At 42.9% G+C, this 19552-nt stretch overlaps 1 protein-coding gene across 15 annotated transcripts in view; it reads left to right on the top strand.

Moving 5' to 3' along the window:
- The window catches only part of PKHD1 (PKHD1 ciliary IPT domain containing fibrocystin/polyductin), a 475577-nt gene that overhangs the window by 148564 nt on the left and 307461 nt on the right, over nt 1-19552 (top strand). For 14 of the 15 annotated variants that reach the window (XR_009354742.1, XR_009354743.1, XM_059178234.1 and 11 more), the window contains one exon: nt 9947-10159. The exons of the other annotated variant lie outside the window; for it this stretch is intronic. Coding sequence is in view for 12 of the 14 variants with exons in the window: in XM_059178234.1 (XP_059034217.1) it covers nt 9947-10159 (213 nt within the window). In the remaining 2 variants the exon portion in view is untranslated. The remainder of the gene's footprint in view (nt 1-9946; nt 10160-19552) is intronic. 15 annotated transcript variants of the gene reach the window in all.

The raw sequence follows: 19552 nt of genomic DNA, 5'->3' as shown, positions 1-19552 counted from the left end.
GTTTTGACAACTTGAATGTCATAACATGAAAAATGCTACTGAAAGGGACCAGTCCTTTCCTAGCACAGAAGCTATAATATTTTCAGTAATGAAAAATAAATATTTTAAACTTCCTTACTTAAAACCCTTTACTGGCTTTCCATTCGCTTTTGAGATCAAGCCTAAACTACTTAATATGGCTTATGGGGTCCTTCAGGGTTTTTTGGTCTCTCCTTACCTCTTTATCTCACTTGTTGATTAATGATTTCCATATCCTATTTATCCAGATGGAAAACAGAACTAGAACTCTGGGATGTTTATGTATCCGGGATTCTTATGCATATAAAAACATATCAGAGACCAAGCCCTTTGTCACTTGTATTTCTCATGTACTGTAATATTCCTGCAGGTCAGGAAAAGGTAGGAGGTGTTCTCACTTTTTAAATAAACAAATCCAATGAGGAAACAACTGTGACCTTTTCCTCGTGAAGTTAGTATGCTACAGCCAATTTATGTTTACAATATTCAGAGAACAATTATATTTGGAACCTTTCTAATTGCTTAGAGAAATGTATCAAATTGGAGGGATATTCAAAAATGTGATTGGGTCGGTGCTTATTCGAACTTTGGTAGGAGGGAGAAGATTATTTGAATGAATGAGTAACTTGGTAGTGAGGAAGATTTTTACCTGCCTGGAACAGACTTTGAAGAAAAGGTAGGTTTTTTTTTTGTTGTTGTTGGTTTGTTTTGTGTGCTTTTTTCTTTTTCTTTTTTTTTTCCTGGTCTTTTCTGTTTCTCTTTGTAAATAGCTTTTGTTCTGAAGTCTTAAGCGATGTTTTAGAAACTCATGGACCAGCCAAGGGCCTGTATCCTTAAATGCCAGAACCTGTGTTGGTAAAAAGATGGGATGATTGTTTTGGAGAGGGAAAGGAACCAAGCGGGTGCCTGGGTGGCTCAGTCATTAAGTGTCTGCCTTCGGCTCAGGTCAGGATCCCAGGGTCCTGGGATTGAGTCCCACATCAGGCTCCCTGCTCAGTGGGGAGCCTACTTCTCCTTCTGCTTGCCACTCCCCCTGCTTATTCTCTCTGTCAAATAAATAAATAAAATCTTAAAAAAACAAATGAACCAAGATTTAGTTAAGTAACAATTCATAATAGTAGCTATAATGACGAAGGCATTTTTGGTATCTGTGTTTCAGTTCCTTTAAATATTTTTTATAGTTTTATAGTTTTTAAATTTTTTTTATAGTTTTCCACAAATAGGTTTAAATGTTATAATTAATATAGAGTTAATCAATTTATAAAATTAATTTAATGAGTTTCATGTGTCACAGAAAAAGTGAACGCTGACTCACAATCTTTATCACCTTTCTCCATTGGCTGTGCAGTTGGCCAATGCACTAAAACCAAGGTATTTTTATTCACCTGGAGCGATTTAAACTTCACCTTGACCTTGTGGCAGTAGAGCCTGTATTTTTCACATTTTTTTTTTTCTTTCAACACCTGGCTGAAAGGCTGGGAAGTAACGGCACATATTGGTTGGATGGCGAAGTGAGTTACTCTGCAATCCCATCTTGTATTTCTCCACCTATTTTGGAAGAGAGCAGACAGCACAAGGCTATGGACACCTAGATCAGTTGCTCCATTGACCTAGAGTAGCAGTTCTCAAAGTGTGGTCCTTGATCAGCAGCATCACCTGGGACCTTGTGAGAAATGCAAATCTTGGGGCCCCACAGCAGACCTGCTTTGGGGTGGAGGCTCGCCAGTCTGTGTTTTAAGACCTCCAGGGGACTGAGATGCACACTCAAGTTTGAGAACTGCGAGCCTAAAACAATAGAGGGAGCCACATAGAATTGTCAGGACCGGAAGCCAATTAACCTAGACCTGCTACTTTTTTCCCAAAGGCTATGTGACCCTTTGCAAAGAGCAATGGAAACTTGGCTGGGCACATTGCATGGGCCAGTCCGGAGCACAGCGGGTTTATTTGTTGTTGTTTGTTTTGTTTTGTTAGATGTAGTTATCTGTCCTGCCAGGAAAATCAGAGCTGCTGAAAATGATTTTCCCCAACTGCTATTGTTTGTGGCTCTGACTTGGTGATTTTATTTCAGATATATTTTTCCCTGTCTACGTTGTCCATTTGATGGGGGTACCAGGCTAATTAAGGAATTAGTAAGCAGCATCCATTTCGGGGAGGTGGGTGATTCTTTTCCCGCAGCCCGAGAACCTTTCTTGCCCACACTTTCTAGTTCATATTTTCTTTTTTTAATCAGGCAGAGACATTACAATTAAAATACCGTTAAAGTGATTCTGGCAAGTATTGCAATAAGCATGTTTTTTAATTAAAGGAAGAACAGGGGGATGCATAAGCAGCATCAGCTAAGGGGGGAAATTTCATTCGATATCTATTTTAATTGAAAAGGAAAAAAAATCAGGAAAAGCAGCAGCAGCAGCCAATGCCGGTGTGTATGGCTTGCTCCCAGGTTGCTAGGTTTAGGTGTTCTGTGCTTGATTAATTAGTAGCCAGCCAGAGAGTCCATTCCCTTTGCCCCCAATCCTTAAAGCCTGATTTATGCCTCACATCTCCCATGAATATGTGAGGGCTCAGGCATCTATTTCCTGAGCTGCTAGTGGATAGGATTATGGAGCGTGCACTGAGCTCTTGGGGGCTCTCGTTTGCCAGCCAAATTGATTTTCCGCCTTTCTGGCCGGGGACAAGCCCACCTCGAAGGCTTCCAGGCTCTGCTCCAGTGGATCAGGCACAAGCCTAATCCGGATCTTGCCAACAAAGGAAGCTGTGTGCATCCCCAACCATGCAGGCTTCGGGCTGTGGCTGCCTTCCCCCATTACTACCTTTTCCCCCTCTTCCTCACCTTCTCCTGCCACCCACATCCACAACAATGTGGTGCAGGAGGGTACGGCAATGTGCCCAGATCCCTCAGCCAGCCCTTGTCACCTTGGCAGAGGGGGTATCTGTCCATCCTGAATGGATAGTCATCTCTAATTCTCCAGGGACAGAAAATTCCGCAAGCCTCCCTATCTATTTGATTGCATAACAACTGGAAAGGTAACCAGAAACAGGCTGCAAAACATTTTAAGGATTTATTTGTGGTTGATACAAAAACCTGAGCGGGGGTTAATCATCATGGATAAGTAAGCTGGATAATTTACATATACAAATTTAGGCAGTTCAGGCTTTGAGCAGTGAGTGATCTAGTTTGGGTTATGGATTGAGCTAGTTAATTGAGGTCCTCAGCTGCCTGCCTGGATCTTACCTCTGCTCACTTCTGGCTTTCCCTCTGCTTAACCCTGGAGTTACTCTCCCTGGGTTCATTTTATCACCTGCCGCAGATTCACCTAAACATGTGGATTCTTGCTCTGCACACCTTCTCCTCTGAACCTCCTAAAAATGACATAATGACATCTTCATCCACCACCTTCACACTTCTTAAAGTTCTTCCTAGAACTACGACCTTGCAAATGTTCTCATTCACCCAATTCTTTGAATGACACCCAAGAATCCTGCTATTTTTCTCATGTTATTCTAGTTTTTAAGGAATAATATTTGACTGTTTGTTTCTCTTCTCTCTCTTCTGTACGCCCTCTCCATGGAGACCTTATTCACGTCTATAACTTCAACTCTTCCTTATTCAACCCGTATCTAATGACCTTTTGCCATGTCCCCCATATGTCAGGCACTATTCTAGGCACAGGGGCTATGGGTGTGATTGAAATGGACCAAAATTCTCACTCTCATAGTATTTATTTCTATAAAGAAGTAGTCAAGTGAGTAGGTTATAGTTTTTGTGAGATTTGCAGAGCAGCAGGGGGAACAATACAGCAGGGAAGGTGGAGAGGGAGCCTGGTGGTGGCTGGGGGTATTTGCACATGGTGAGGCAAAGGCTGTGAGGCAGGGGAAGCAGGAAGATGAGTGCAGCAGGAGGACTATGAGCCCTAGGGAGAGAAGAGTGTGATTGGGTCAGAGAGGGCCAACCCTGTAGGGTTTAATAGGCTTTGACTCCAAGTGTGGTGGGAGCCATTGGACACTCTGAGCAGAGAGGTGGCCTAAGAAGGCTTAACAGAAAAGGAAAGAAAAAGAATTGCACTGGGTGCTGTTGTGGGAGTAAACCCTGGGGTGGAGGTGGGGATAGCATCAGGGACCTGAGTTGAAAGGCTGTTACAGTCATCCAAGGATGAGATGAGAGTGACTTAAGTTTCCCACTCCCAGTGGGAGATGTGGAAGTGGTGAGAAGTGGTTGGATTGTGGAGATCGTCTGAAGGAAGAAGGCACAACATTTCCTGGAAGATTGGCTGTGAGTGCAATGTTGACCTGAGGATTTTTAGGCTGAGCACCTGGAAGAAGGGAGTTGCCATTTGTGACCTCTGCAGGAACTGTGGGATGACCTGTGGGGCAAGGCGAGGATTGGATGTTCTGGGAGTGCCAAGTTGAGGAGCCTGTGAGACACCTACATAGAGATGTTGGGTGGTCCTTGGGTGTATGAGTCTGAGTGACAGAGGTAGAAGAGGGCTTTGGAGATAGAAATTTGGGAGTCACCAGCAATTTGCTTGGGATGGTGTTTAAAATGGGAGGACAAGGTGAGACAACCAATGCACAGTTCATAGAATGACAGGCAAAGGGGTGGAGATGTGCCAGTTATTGGGACAATCCGGAGGAATCCGGTAGAGGAGGCTGGGAGGGAAGGCTTGAGGGGCGAGTGGAAAGGAGGAAAACCAGCACCATCAAGGGAGGGGAAGGAGTTTCAAGAAAGAAGGAATGACCAAGTATGTCAGAGAGTACTGGCCACTCAGGACAGGTGAGAACAGAGCATCAGACCTTGGATTCAGTGGTGTGGTTGCCATCGTGATCTTGCCAGGACCAGGTCTGATAGACCTGTCAGCGCAAAGGTCCAGCTGGGCCTTTCCCTCAAGGAAAGGGAGGGAAGGAACTGAGGATGGAAGGTAGAGTGGCTCTTTCAGAGACTTACTGGGTAGTAAAATATTTAGATTCTAAATTTTTACTGTGAGGGGGAAAATAGCTAGAACAGTGGGGCTTTTTTTTTTTCCCCCAAACACATACAACAAATCATTTTGAGGTTATTACAGAGGATGGCTAATTGTAGGGTTAGCCGAAAGCAGGTTTTGATGTACTTTGCAAACATTAGCTAGCTGCTAAAAGTCGCTTTGACTTCCCTTTAAAAGAAATAAAAGGGATGTTTAATGGAAAGAAGTGATTACATGTAAAAAAAAGTTGTGTTCATTTATTTATTTTAGAGGGGAAGTAACAATCATGATGGTTGATTGATTTTTATAAAATTACCCAAGGTCACTTGTGGGACAGACTCGGCTTTCATGAACAAGCCATTGAAGGGTCACGGTCACAGGCCACCTTCAGCCCTGCACTTCATTTCAGCGTTCAGAAATGTGGTCAAGCTTTATAAAGTGAAGGAATAAAGTCCTCCCTCTATCCTCCCATCCAAAGCCACCACGCTCCACAGCAGCCCACTGGCTATTTGTTTTAAGCTAATAAAGTGTGAGGATACAACACTTGGGGGCTCGGCACACGGCTAGCTTGAGTGTAAACCTTACATTCCTTTCCACTAAGAAGCTTTCATTTTGGTTATCGCTTTTAATTATTTCAATTAAAAAGAGTTGAATTCCTCATCAAACTCTCTTCTTAATTTACCTAGATTTCCTTATCCTTGTTGCTGATAAGTAAGGAGGGGAGGCTTTTTAGCTGGGAATAATGGTTATCACATTAATTAATTAATCCTGTTTTTAGTACTCTTGCCAACACAAATCATTCATTTTCTTTGGGCTGAGATTTCTCCCTTCATTAGCGTCATTATTAGTTCCCATCAGTAAATGACGTTTTTAAATTTCTGCCAATTTGTTTTAGTGTGTTTAATAGTTTGCTGGATACAAGGAACAGAGCCCAGGTTTATAAATTCACCCACTAACTCTTGTAATCTGCCTCAAATCCTGTTTGGAATGAGGCGAGGTATAGCTGCCTTAACAAAGTGAAAATAAATAATATATAAATAAGCCACCGGCAAACTTAACTTAGGCTAGCATGTGTTTTTCCTTAAAGGTAACCATGATCATTCTAATTAATAAAAAAGTAACCTGGGAGGGTTTGCCGAAGTGGATAGGGTGTGAGCTCTTTTGGCAGGTGGTCCCGGGCTCCAGTGCTTGCTCGGCTTATTCTAGGCTGAGACAGACCTCCTCTCCCAGCCTGCTCTCTGGTCTGCAAAATATGGAGTATGATATCAACCTCATAGGCTGGTTTTGATGGTCATTTCTGACAACATGTCTAAAGATTTTGACATAAGGTGGGTGCTCAGTAAGTGTTAGCAGCTTTGTTTTCCCTGTAGTAGTATTTGGATTTCTGACTGCGTATGGGATGCTTTTCTCAAGTGAAATTCAAAGTCCACTGCAGCATGGGTGTGTCAGGAAAACACAAGCTTCATGTTTCTATCAGTATTGGCAGGGCTGAGCACATTCTGGAAGATGTCGATGTCCAGTGTTCTGGAGCTGGAAGGAGTCTCAGTGAACGCATGGTTCTGTTTTGCATGTACATGATGAGAAAACAGACCATCCCCAGCATGGAGTGGGACATATTTGGAAATGGGTTATCAGAGGGCCACCAATTTTATGGGACTTACGGAGAGTCCTTCAGAGGCCAATAGTCTGCCCTCTGCTTCTAACGCTTTGTCATCAAGGTCAGTTCAGATTTCCTGCCTGTTTGTAATGGAGGGTGCATGCTATGCAAGTCCATGGTCCTCCAGTTGAAGAGAATTAGTTGGGACCTTAATGACATGTGGCTGGGAGTGAAAAGTTTTGGGAAACAGGTCACATTTTTTCCGTTTCATTCACAGCAGGATTAAGGATTATTATTGCATTTCTAATGATTACTCTTGTCATTGGAACATCAGTGGAAGGGAAAATTAAAGTCAAGATCGCCAGTAGGTCCTTTGGAAGTCTGGAAGCCATGGGCTGCTGCTCCAGCACCAAGACTATAGATCACAGGAGAGTTCTTGCCTCTCCTATAGTTTCCGTGAGCGTGTGATTGCTGTGTCATGTTTCAGAAGGAAAGGTGGGCCTGCCAATGGCGAGATGTTGGAAGGAGGTAGTCCAGTAGTGTGTGCGTGATGGAGTAACTCTGTAAATGAGTAGTAATGTCAACAGTGTGGGGGGGCGTGCAGATGATGAGGGTGACAGCAGCCACCGCCAGCACTGCATGAAGTGTCTAACAGGTGTCAGACCCGTGACCTGGGATCTACAAGTATCACTTCAAGAAATCTCATCATAGCTCTTTGAGGGAAGAACTATTACCATGTACATTTTACTGAGGGATAAACTGGATACCATGTGGGGTACACTGTTCTAAACTGTGGCTGCAAGGAGAGAACAATTTCAATGGTTGAATCCACGTCAACATCCCAGGCCTGTTGCTGATGGTATGCAGCTTGGGTTTAGGAGGCAAGACTAGAAGGCTCCATGAAGGCAGCTGAGGAGAGTCAAAGAGCAGTGCTGGAGCTGAAGGTCAAGGACGAGGTGGCCTCCACACATGACTATGGGGTCAAATGTGTATGGGTCACTATGTTTGCACTAAGATGGAGATAAACAAAAATAGCCTTTTTCTTAGGTCCCCCTCATTCCTCCAGTACATGTTTGAGACTTTCCAGTTGTGATTTCTGGAGAACAACAATTTGACTTGAAACTTGGCACACTGGATGGAGGACTAAATTTAGCAATTGAAGAATCTTGACCTTCACTGTCGCTCACTCACTGAGACCCTCCTTACGACAGAAGGATCTGCCTTTTGAGCCATTTCTTTTCTGACATGTTGCCTCTTCACATCCTTTGCCTACCTTTGGCTCATTGAGACATGTATGGATTTATAGATTACATGCAATAACAACATCCTCTCAGAAAATGAGAGGGTGTGTGTATGTATTTGTGTGTCCATAAAGGAAATTCAGATACTTAAAACAGGTTCTCTTCTAAAATGATATAATCATTTGCTTGTTTACTCCACAACTACATAGTGAGTGCAAACCACCTATATCAGTCACTGTTCTAGACCCTGGCAACACAAAGGTGAACAAAATGGAGAGGGGCCCTCACGAAGCATGCCTTCTAGTGGCAGGTGGGCAGATAATAAGCATGTAAATAAATAATATGCCTCATGGTAAGTGTTATGAAGAAAAACGTCTTTGGGTAAGGGGCTAGAGCATGTTATTTTATATAGACCAGAGAGGGAGACCCTCAGTGAGAAGTCAAGATTTGATTGGAAACAACAAGGAGGGAGTCACAGGGATGCTGGACAGAAGAACACTGCAGGTAAGGGAGCAACTGAGGCCTGTTGGAGAGCTGACAAGGGGGCCAGTGTGCAGGGCATGTGAGGGAAGGCATGAGGCTTACAAGATAATGTTGCAGTGGACTTGGAGGTGGGTGGTGAATCATGAAGGGCATTTTTGGGCCCAGCATCAGGACATTGACTATTCTGACTGGGATGAGACGTTGTCATAGGGTTTAGAAAAGAGGACCCCTGATTTTTCCAGTATGAAGTCACAAGTCTAACCACTTTGTTATAGGCTAGAAGAGTCCTATCCAGTACTTTTGCAAACCACATGTGGAGGGAGATAGATTTAGGAATTCATGCAGGTGAATGTGGTTGTTTACATGGGCTGCTTTAATAATGTTGGCATTACAGAGAAAATTCTGCATGGAATGCAACTGTTCTAAATCCTTTGAAAGAGAAGTATTATAAAGGTGAAAGTATGTTTTAATATCTTAAGTATTTATTCTCACAATATAATTTTATTATAAAATAATATTCCTATGTTACAGAAAATTTGGATATTAGAGAAAACATTTGTAGCAGTTAAGATTATTTGATTACAAATAACAGAAGCCGACTTTCTTTTTTAGATTTTTTATTTTTATTTTTAACCTTATTTATTTATTTATTTGGCAGAGAGAGAGAGGGAGAGGCAGGCTCCCTGCCAAGAAGAGAGCCCGATGTGGAGCTTGATCCCAGGACCCTGGGACCATGACCTGAGCCGAAGGCAGAGGCTTTAACCCACTGAGCTACCCAGGCATCCCAGAAACCGACTTTCTTTTACAAAAGGAAATTTATTGAGATTATGTTGGGTCACTTACATAATTGAAGGAAAAGTCTGGAAAATCAGGTCTAGAAGTGATAATGATCAGGGCATTATGAAGGAGCTTTGTGGGGGGTGGCAGTGGCCCTCAGAAACAGAAGCTCTTCTCAGGCTCATTTAGATGCCACTAAACATTTTCAGTGTTCTGTTCCTTCCTGTTCCAAATTTCCATATAAAGCCTGGGTATTAGCCTGGCTTGGCTATGGTAGGATGGGATATGATGATTGAAAGTCCCACTCAACTGTATTCAGTGGCACAGAGCAATTTCTTAAGGAACTTTGGGTTTCTTATCAAAAGTAAAGCAAAATGGACACTGGCCAGCTAAAGTGCTGTGGATGCCATGCTGGTAGTCCTAATTACATTTCCTTTTACCATTACCATCAGTCTTATAATTTTGGCATATTTTCTTCTATTCCTATTTCTCATTCACATGTTTCTTAGTGTTTCTAAACTTAATTTTATGTGCTGCTTTTTTCTGCTGTCAATGGCTAAAATGGTGACCCTCTCAACCCTTATTTAACCAGTCTTAAATTACTGGGCATTTAGAATATTGCCATTAAAAAGAACATAAATAAAAAATGCAATGAATAGTGATAGCTAACCTAAACTGGCTTAGTTTAGTGCTTCTACCTTTGGGGGTCCAATCCATGTTCTACTGAGCTTCTAGAAGAGAGGGGGAGACAAAATAAGTCTAAATTGCTGCAAAAGTATATAAATGCAGAGGATTTCCTCAGACATTGGAACTGTCAAAAGGAGGTGAACCTTATTCTTCTAAGGATTGACAATCTTCTCTTTGGTCATTAGGAGGCAAGCTGATTTTCATGGATGCAGGACCCATTGAGCTTAGGGCACACTCCATCCTCATTTCTGATGGTGGAGAGCTCTGGATTGGATCCGAGGATAAGCCCTTCCAAGGCAAAGCTGAGATCAAACTCTACGGGAGTTCCCACTCTACTCCCTTCTTTCCATATGGTGTCAAGTTCCTGGCGGTGAGGAATGGAACTCTTTCCCTGCATGGTGAGTGACACAGTTCACCAGAAGAGATGAGGTAGAATGGTATCTAGATAATATGACAGTGATAGGCAAATGGTAAAACCCCTTAAGAATCTTTGAATGTTCGTTGCTGAGACAGCAAAGTTAATTACAGCATGGGCACTATTTCCTTAAATAAGAAATATTAGTTGTTATGGTTCCTGTGGCAGACAGAGTATATTTGGTTCCCAATTATGTACTCCCCTTCCTGTAAGAGGATTATATGCCTCCACCAAGTGCAAGGTGACTTTCAGTGCCTCCCAGGGGGTGGGCCATACTTCTCTGTCCCACTGGGAGATGGGACTTAGCCATGGACTTGCTTCTGTCAAGGAATGTGAGCGGTAATGATGACTGCATGGCCAAGTAGAAGTCTTAGGAGCTGTTACACTGCTTTGGCCATTTGTCCCATTCCTTCTGCTGGAGAATAGCCTGTCCCATGTAGGGGGACAGCTATATTCTTCAGCTTGGGTACCTGAATGAGGACAGTCGGAGTGGAGCTGCAGCCCACCTGCTGCAATCCTGAAAGTGAATGGGGAGTGATCTTTGTCTACTGAAGCCACTGGGATCGGTGTTTGTTAACAGCAGCATAGCATAGTGCAAACTGACTGATGGGCCATTTACATTGGCAGCATCACAAATCAAATAGATATGACTTTATTTTGTTGTGTCATGGCTGTCTTCCCTTCCTAGGAGCAGGATTTGGTTAAAGTTTTACTTAGAATCCTGTCACTGGGGGGTTGGGTTCTTATGGATTTCTGGGAAAGAAAAGAAAAGAAAGGAAAGAAAAGAAAAGAAAAGAAAACAGGAATTAGGCTACATGTGTTTCTGTTACCATTTTATCATCTTCTGATCACTTAGTCCCACTTTACAAAAATGGACATTTTTATTTTCCTGGAGATTCAGGATATTACTAAGTGTACCAGGAGAATCCTCAGTATCAACTGGAAAATGTGTAAGTATAAAATGATGAGCTTTAAATGTCTTTCAGTGGATATTTATATACTTTCAGTTACATAGCATGAGCCAAAGGGAAGTCAAAATGTTGACTCCAGATGGTGGCCCAGTCTCCAAAAAACTTGATATCATCGACATTGGCATTTCTATATTGGCATGACAACATAAATTGGTCATAGAGCTATGCTGAGGGGTCTACCATTTTGCTCTGTTAAGGCTCTGTGTATTACACAGTAGTTCTCCCTTATCTGTGGGGGGCATATTCTAAAACCTCCAGTAGATGCTGGAACTGTGGATAGTACCAACTACACATATACACACTCTGTTTTCTCCTATAACTACACACTTATGATAAAGTTTGATTTGTGAATTACACACCATAAAAGATTAACAACAACAATAATAAAATAAAACAACTGTAATGATACAAGGTAGTAGAAGTTATGTGAATGTGGTCTCTTGAAAGATCTTCTCATTCTGTACTCACCCTTCTTGTGATCACGAGATGATAACATGCCTCCACAATGGGATGAAGTAGGCACTGTGATGTAGTGTTAGGTTATTAGTGACCTTCTGACCAGGTCAGAAGGGGGATCATCTGTTTTCAGACTAGAGTTGCCCATGGGTAACTAAAGCCACAGAAAACAAAACCACGGATAAGGGGGAGGGGGGTTAGTTAGTCTGTGGGCCTCAATCATAGTTCACTAAAATGCAGTCTTTTGCCTCTTTTGGCTTCCTATGAGAGGAAATGAAATCTTTTCATCAGGCATTTATAAAGTGTTGACTTTGGCCAGCCAGACTGCTACATATGGGGGATATATTTTGTAAGGCTTAAAAAAAACCCGTAACTATCTGGACAGAAATGCAAAATGCCTACAGTATTGATTCTTATGTTCTGCTTTACGGAGGACTCTTTCCTCCTCTCTTTATCAGCAAGAACTTACATTGATGTTGTTGTTCAGCATCCATGAGGGTTTCTATCTATTGTGCATCAACTGTCTTCAGATGTTTGCTGTGGTCCAGCAGCCACTTAGGCTTCTAACCCAATGTGCTGCTCTTTACCACTGAAGAAACCCAGCTGGAGAACAAGAGGGCACAGGTCAATTTTTGCTATAGACCGTCAAAATGCTTAACAGTGGTCCTCTGGATTGACGGTCACTGTCCTATACAAGGTAAATGTTCAGCTCTTGCTAGAAATGGACGTACTCATGAAAGAGGGTGAAGACACCTAATTCTTCTACCCCACTTCTTTCATTTCAACTCTACTCATGTTCACATTCTATCTGGAAGGGTCATCAAAACAGCTCATAAATAAACCTTTATGTGCCTGCCTTTTCAAAGGATCCTGTGCTCCTAAGCGTTTGTGTTAAAACAATTGTCAAGAAAACCTTAGTGCCATTGCTCATAATCAATCAGTGCAGGCCAGCCAAAGCAAAGGAGATGTTTCAGATGTGGTTGGAGAATTGTGAAAGTTACAAATCAGTGTTACAGCTTCAGCCCTGGGATGTTACTGATATTGGATACTGGATATTGGGTATTGGATGTTACTGGATATCCTCTCCCTCCCTCCCTTCCTTCTCTTTCTCCTGCTCCCTCCACCTCCTCCTCATCTTGTTTCCTGCATTCCCAGGATTAGGTTGTCCTCACCAATGGGTTTACCCATTTCCCCAAAGTGCTACCAACATGGGAGTAGCTAGGATCTCTGGGCAGCCACAGAGCTTGCACAGTGAACAATTGCAAAAGCAAGCTATTCTCCTCTCTGAAATGATGCCGCCACATCTCATTCATTTGAAGGAAACACTGTATGGGAAAGAGCACAGTCACTGAGCGAGGGTTCTGAACCTTCCCCCAGTGTCTGTCAGAGAATTCCCCTCCTCCCTGCCAGCCTGAGCTCATGAGTCCCTTCTCCCTGTCTCCTACACCTCTGAGGTCTGAGATTCCCCTCTGGCAGTGCTCTATAGCATGGCTAAAATCATTACGTAATTTCAATGGCCTTTTCCCAGGGCCAGGCATGGGTCTGGTGACACTGGGGCTTTAGGGAAAAACTCATTTTCTTTTGCTGTCAAGTATGCAAAACAGTGAGCCACTTGATTCACTGCTTTGCACCCAGAGTCCCTAATGACCCAGCATTCACTCGGCTTCCTGGCATGATGGAGTGAGACTCACCACCTAGTGTACAGAAAACTCTTCTCTAGGAGATTTTTTTTAATATACAGGTTTCTAGGCCTCACCCCCACAGTCTGACTCGGTGGGCCTTATGAATGGGCCTAGAAACGTGCATTTCAGTGGGTGATCTGATTCATGTGGCTCACTGACTACTCGGAGAAATGCTGTTTTTAGTGGTTAATAGTTTTGGAATCAGAACTCCGCTCAGGTCTGGCACAGATCACCTATGACCTTGGGCAAATGAAGCTCCACAGAACTGGAAAACATGGTCCTCACCTTGTAGATTTACTGCTTGAGAACCACTCCAAAGTATTTGGCACACATTGACACTCAAGCAGAGTTAGTTATGGCCATTTTATTATATTTTAACACCCTCCCCATCCCCCCTCAGCCGCAGAGCACTGAGGACCCAGGGCCAATTATCTCATGTTTTCTTTTAGCAGGGAGAGCAAGAGGGGCTTCTATCTCAAAATTTGGCATGAGGCCAGCCCTGCCTAGAGATTTTTCTCCTTATTAATTTCCTTGTCTACCTCTTCTGATCAGAGCAAGAGAGAGGTTTTAGCAACATTCCCAGGCATCTTCTATTCTGTTCCCACCACCCAAGGAACACCTTTTGATTTTAATCTCTGGTGGGGCTGCTGCTTCCCAGCAGTGGAAAACCACCATTCCTGGGTGTGGTTACAAGAGAGTCTTCTGGAAACTGTCTGCATGGGCCCCAGAATAGGCAGAAGCAGAGCACTGCCCAGCTATGAGGCCTTTTGGACGCATTTTATCCTGTGCATCCAGGAGGGACAGGACTGACTGACGGGTACTGATTTAGCTCCAGCTTGGGTCACAGAGAATCACACAAGTCGTCTGCATGTGGGGACAATGGCTTTCCCACCCTCTCTTCCCCCGTCTCCTTCTTCATTGCCACCCCCTGGAATGCTTCTGCTCCAGCTAATTTCTCTCATGGATTCATATCGCTAAGCAAACAGGCTTTGCTATTCAGCTGTCATGAGGAATGATGGAGCTGAAAGCACATTTCATGTTTTTCTTTTAATGTAGGAATACTCTCACACACATGCAAGGCCATCTTTCTCTTTCTTGGGGTTTGGGAGTGGACTGGGGCAGGGCTATTCTGTTCAGAATCTCTGATGGGGTTCAGATTGCCTAAGAGGTCCTGTCAGCTGCTCACTGGGATTCTAAATGCGACTCTGGGGTCTCAGGATGCCTCCAGAGTGGCCATCTGGGGTCTGGCAGGTCGTGGTCAATAAGGAAATTTCACTAGTGCCTTTTTCTTTCCCCACTCTGTCTGCCAATCCAGGTTCACTACCCCAAACCGAGTGCCAATCACTTGTCACTTTTTAAGGGGGTTACTGTCAGCCTGAGCAACTTGAATTTTTGACAATGTAATTACGGCCCTTGCTTCCACAGTGGGAGTCTGAACAGGATGGTGGGGGTTTTATTGATTGTTCAGCAGGGAAATTTATCAATGTCTCTCACTTCATTTCCAGTTCCTCCCTGAGAAATTTGGCTGGCAGTTTCTTAGGAGAAAAAAACAGTCTTATGGCCTTGAATGGACTTCTGTCTTTGTCCTTCTCAAGAAATTACAAGATACTGGCTTTAAGTATACATGGAAGTTTCTGAGCAAAGCTGGTACGTGGGAGTGTGGTTGAGGAAAACACTAGTGTGATTGTTATGAATATAAGAATTTGGTAGGAACAAATAAGGAAAAAAATGAGTCTAAACAGGCGAGTTTAGATATGGTTTGTTTTCCTTCTAAAAGTACCGAGTATCTTTATTTAAATTCCATGCTTTTTATAAGTATGGTGTCACAGGCACTGTTTGAGTTGCTAAAGGGCATCAGGCTGTCTTGAAGCACGGTTCCGGGTGCACAGAGTACACCCACGCTATGGGACCGTGTTTCTGGCTTTCACCCTCTGCTCTACAAAATCCAGATGTTTCCTGGAGGAACTTCAGGGGTTCCTAAGACAATGAAGTGTTTGGGGGGGCCAAGCAATAAAGGTTTAAATTGCTCAAGTAATCCATTGCTTATCTATTTGCATGATATTTCCTTGGAAGAAAGAGTTCCATTGCCCAAAGAGTCATTAAAAGCAACTCTACTAGCTCATCCTTTTAACTGTGGTGTGTAGATCCTTTTGAGGAGTTCAGGGCGCCTCTCCATCTGATCCCTTCTTTCCCCAGGATGGATAGAGCTTGGAGACTTTTCCTACCGTGTGCTCTTTGTTGTGGGATGTAACTTTCCAGAGCCTGTTTTGTCTTAGAACTGTTCCTCCAACAGTAGGTTGTCAGATCTCTGCTCTTTTGTCACTTGACCAGCCACGTCCAGTTCGGTCTCCTTTACATCCATCACATCCCTTCTTGCTCCCACCTCTTACCTAGTTCTTCTAGACTATGAGTCTCTCCATTTTTGTCTCTCATTCCTTTGGGCTGGACTATAAACCATTGCAGTGGCATGGCATTTCTGTGTGTAGCTTTACTCCCCTTGAAATGCTTGGTTTTCAGGGGCAGACACCCAGGGCAAACAAACTTAGAACACAGGATTTATGAGTTTTTGGTCAAGCTCAAGGTGGACAGGAAGACCGTGGGCCTTGAGGATGACTGCCTCCAGGCCCCATCCTGTCAGGACTCAACTCATAGTGTCTCATGTCTGCATCTCTGTGCATGTGTTGGCTTCACTGGCTCCTGTTCCTCACTGGCTACATCTGTGTGGCCACTGTGTTTTCTGGTTTCATGTGGACTCTGGTTTTCCAAAGAAAAGAGCTCTGGAAGCAGATTATCCACTTCTGATTGAACCTCAAAAGGCCAAGAGTAGCCTAATGCCATGTCACAAGGCCTATGAGCCATTCACCTCACTTCATCTTATCACATAAGCATATTATCCTCTCACATCATCACAAGAAGGAGAAAAGGGTGAGTACAGTACAATAAGGTATTTTGAGAGAGAGGGACCACATTCACATAACTTTTATTGCAGCGTATTATTATGATTATTCTATTTTATTATTAGTTATTATTATTAGTCTCTTATTGTGCCTAATTTATAAATTAAACTTTATCATAGGTATAGATGAACAGGAAAAGAATAGGATACATAGTATTGGGAAGTATCTGTGGTTTCAGGCATCTGCTGGTGGTCTTGGAATGTAACCCTTACAGATAAGGTGGTACTAGTATAAATGCTATAGTTTTCCTTCCTCCTTTTCAAGGATTTTGGATTTTCTCAATATTGAAGAGTTTCTGTGTTTTCCCCTATCACTTTTTAACCACAAACTGTTACCTGAGATCTTGTGGGAATCTGGAGCTGGTGTGGTGTATAAATTGGCCATTGGTCTTTGCAAATGGAGCAAGTGACTTTTTAGGGATGTTTGAGAGACCTGAACCTTCTAGACAGAAATATGACTCAGAACAGATTTTATTTTCCTCTAAATTGCTATCTTCATCCATATTCTGATGGGTCTTTTTTCCCTTTCCTTTAACAATACCACCTTGGGCACCATAGCTTTCCAGTTGATTTAACATACTAAAAAAGGCCAGTTCCAACTCATCCACTTCATTTTTTTAAAAAAGATTTTATTTATTTATTTATTTGAGAGAGAGAAAGAATGATGGAGAATGAGAGGGTAAAACAGGTTCCCCCTGAGTAGAGAGCCCATTGTGGGACTTGATCCCAGGATCCTGAGATCATGACCTGAGCCAAAGGCAGATGCTTAACCAACTGAGCCACCCAGGAACCCCCATCAACTTACCACTTTAAAACTTAAGTCTCCTTTTCATTTAATACTCCTTTGTCCTTCTCGAGCCCCTGGCCTGGAGCATTTGGAGGGGCAGGGGTTTGGCTTGCTCCTTTGCTTTTCCATCCATCCTTTTTACTCATATATTATTGGTGCTGGAACAGATAGAAGAGGTGAGGCAAGAAGGCTCACTGAAGGCTTTCTTGAAGTGTGTGCTTGTATCCTCCTCGAAGTGTGGCTGCCTCTCAGGATATTACTGGGTGACTGTTGATTCTTTTTCCAAAGATTTCTATATAAGATCTTTGGAGCCTTGTAGGAGACCTTCTCACTGTTTTCTAGCATAGAGCTGCCCGCCCCCTGCTTTGGATTTGCAGTGCCCTTAGATACCGCCTTAGGGCCCATTTTGGGTAAAGTACCAGAATACTGGCTCAAGAAGAAAGTTAACAGTCTTTGCACACCAAAGGTGTTCTACTTACCACCCCTTTTCCTGCTCAGCTATCTTTTCAAATTATCTTTCTCCTATTCAATAGGCATGGGCAGCCCCACAAATATGCTGCATGTGCAGACATCTGACCTGGGGAAAAGAAGCCAGTCTCCTATTTTTGCTGGTAGCCCTATGCCTGGTACTTCTGAAGCCTGCCTTCCTTTCTTTCTTTCTTTCTTTCTTTCTTTCTTTCTTTCTTTCTTTCTTTTTAAATTTATTTTTTATTTATTTTCAGCATAACAGTATTAAATATTTTTTCACCACACCCAGTGCTCCATGCAATCCGTGCCCTCTATAATACCCACCACCTGGTACCCCAACCTTCCACCCACCCATCAATTCAAACCCCTCAGATTGTTTTTCAGAGTCCATAGTCTCTCATGGTTCACCTCCCTCTCCAACTTCCCCCAACTCCCTTCTCCTCTCTAACTCCCCATGTCCTCCATGCCATTTGTTATACTCTACAACTAAGTGAAACCATATGATAATTGACTCTCTCTGCTTGACTTATTTCACTCAGCATAATCTCTTCCTGTCTGGTCCATGTTGCTACAAGTTGGGTATTCATCCTTTCTTATGGAGGCAATTACTCCATAGTGTATATGGACCACATCTTCCTTATCCATTCGCCCGTTGAAGGGCATCTTGGTTCTTTCCACAGTTTGGCAACCGTGGCCATTGCTGCTATAAACACTGGGGTACAGATGGCCCTTCTTTTCACTACATCTGTATCATTGGGGTAAATACCCAGGAGTGCAATTGCAGGGTCATAGGGAAGTTCTATTTTTAATTTCTTGAGGAATCTCCACACTGCTTTTTCTTCCTTTAAGTGGAGAGAGGACCTTCAGACTTCCCTCCATGGGAAGGAGAGGAAAAGACGATGGCCTGTTTACCCAGGCTGATGACTCACTCCCATTTCTGAGAATTCCTTTGAATGTCCTCTTTTTGTTTCACATACACCCTGAGGTGGGATATGTCCAGGGATGTCTCAGATGACAGAGTTAGATTAGTCTCCTTTCTGTAAGCCCCAAGGAAATGTCTGCTCCCTAGCTGTTCATGGCTCACTTACAGTGTGGGGCCTTTATCTTCTCTTTGTTTCCTGCTTGGGTCCTCTTGGTTGGTTTGAGGGAGCAGAAGTTCTGCTTCAGAATTTGCTACATTTGCACCTATATGAAAGGGTGTCACAAGAGATATTGGGTTGAAAGGGAAAGCAACCATTGATGTGTGTGTGTGTGTGTGTGTGTGTGTGTGTGTGTGTGTGTGTGTGTGTGTTTTGCTGTGATTCACTTTGATTTTGGGATGGGAAGCAAGATCAAATTGAGGAGAAAAGGAGGAAGAGGGATGAGGAAAATTTAACACCTGTTCTTTGCCTTCTATAATCTTTAACTCAAACAAGCTTCAATTCAGTGTTGGGGTTTTGGTCAGCTGATATGTTGTGACTGATCATCATTATGTGGTCAAGTTAACTTGGAACCCTTAGCATGGTAGGATGGCCAGTGAAGGATGACTGGTTCTTCCTTTAAAGAAGATGAGGACTGGTCCTCAACTACATGCATGGGTCTCAAAACATAAGCAACACCTCCAGTGGAAGGTGAGGTGAGAATTTTCTTTATTCTGTGTCATGTCTCAAAGAAGTCCAAAACACAACTATCCTATGCACAAAGGCAGAAATATTTCTGGTAAAATCAAATTGATTTTTTTTTTAAACTGACATAGCTTAGAATCTGGAATTCCTGATTTGGACAACAGTGACCTTGAAATAGTCTATATGAAAGAGTTTCTTAAATTAAGGGTATAAACCACACTTTAAGGAACTTGTTTAAACACGTTAAAGAGAACCTGCTGTTTTTAAGGTCTTTAGGAATTTAGGTGTTTACATGTAAATGCATACTCCTAATTAGAAATGAGTTCTAGCTATTCAATAATCCAAGTACAGCAGGAACCCCACTTAGAAACACATTGTAAGGTACTTTAAGTTTCTATATATACCTGAAAGTGTTGGCATTAGTCAGATCTTTTTTGGTTGCAAGTGACATA

This window comes from Mustela lutreola, chromosome 6 (assembly GCF_030435805.1).
Source record: "Mustela lutreola isolate mMusLut2 chromosome 6, mMusLut2.pri, whole genome shotgun sequence".
NCBI lineage: Eukaryota > Metazoa > Chordata > Mammalia > Carnivora > Mustelidae > Mustela > Mustela lutreola.
The sequence above is the reverse complement of the archived record's forward strand: the minus strand, read 5'-3'. Positions and strand labels throughout refer to the sequence as shown.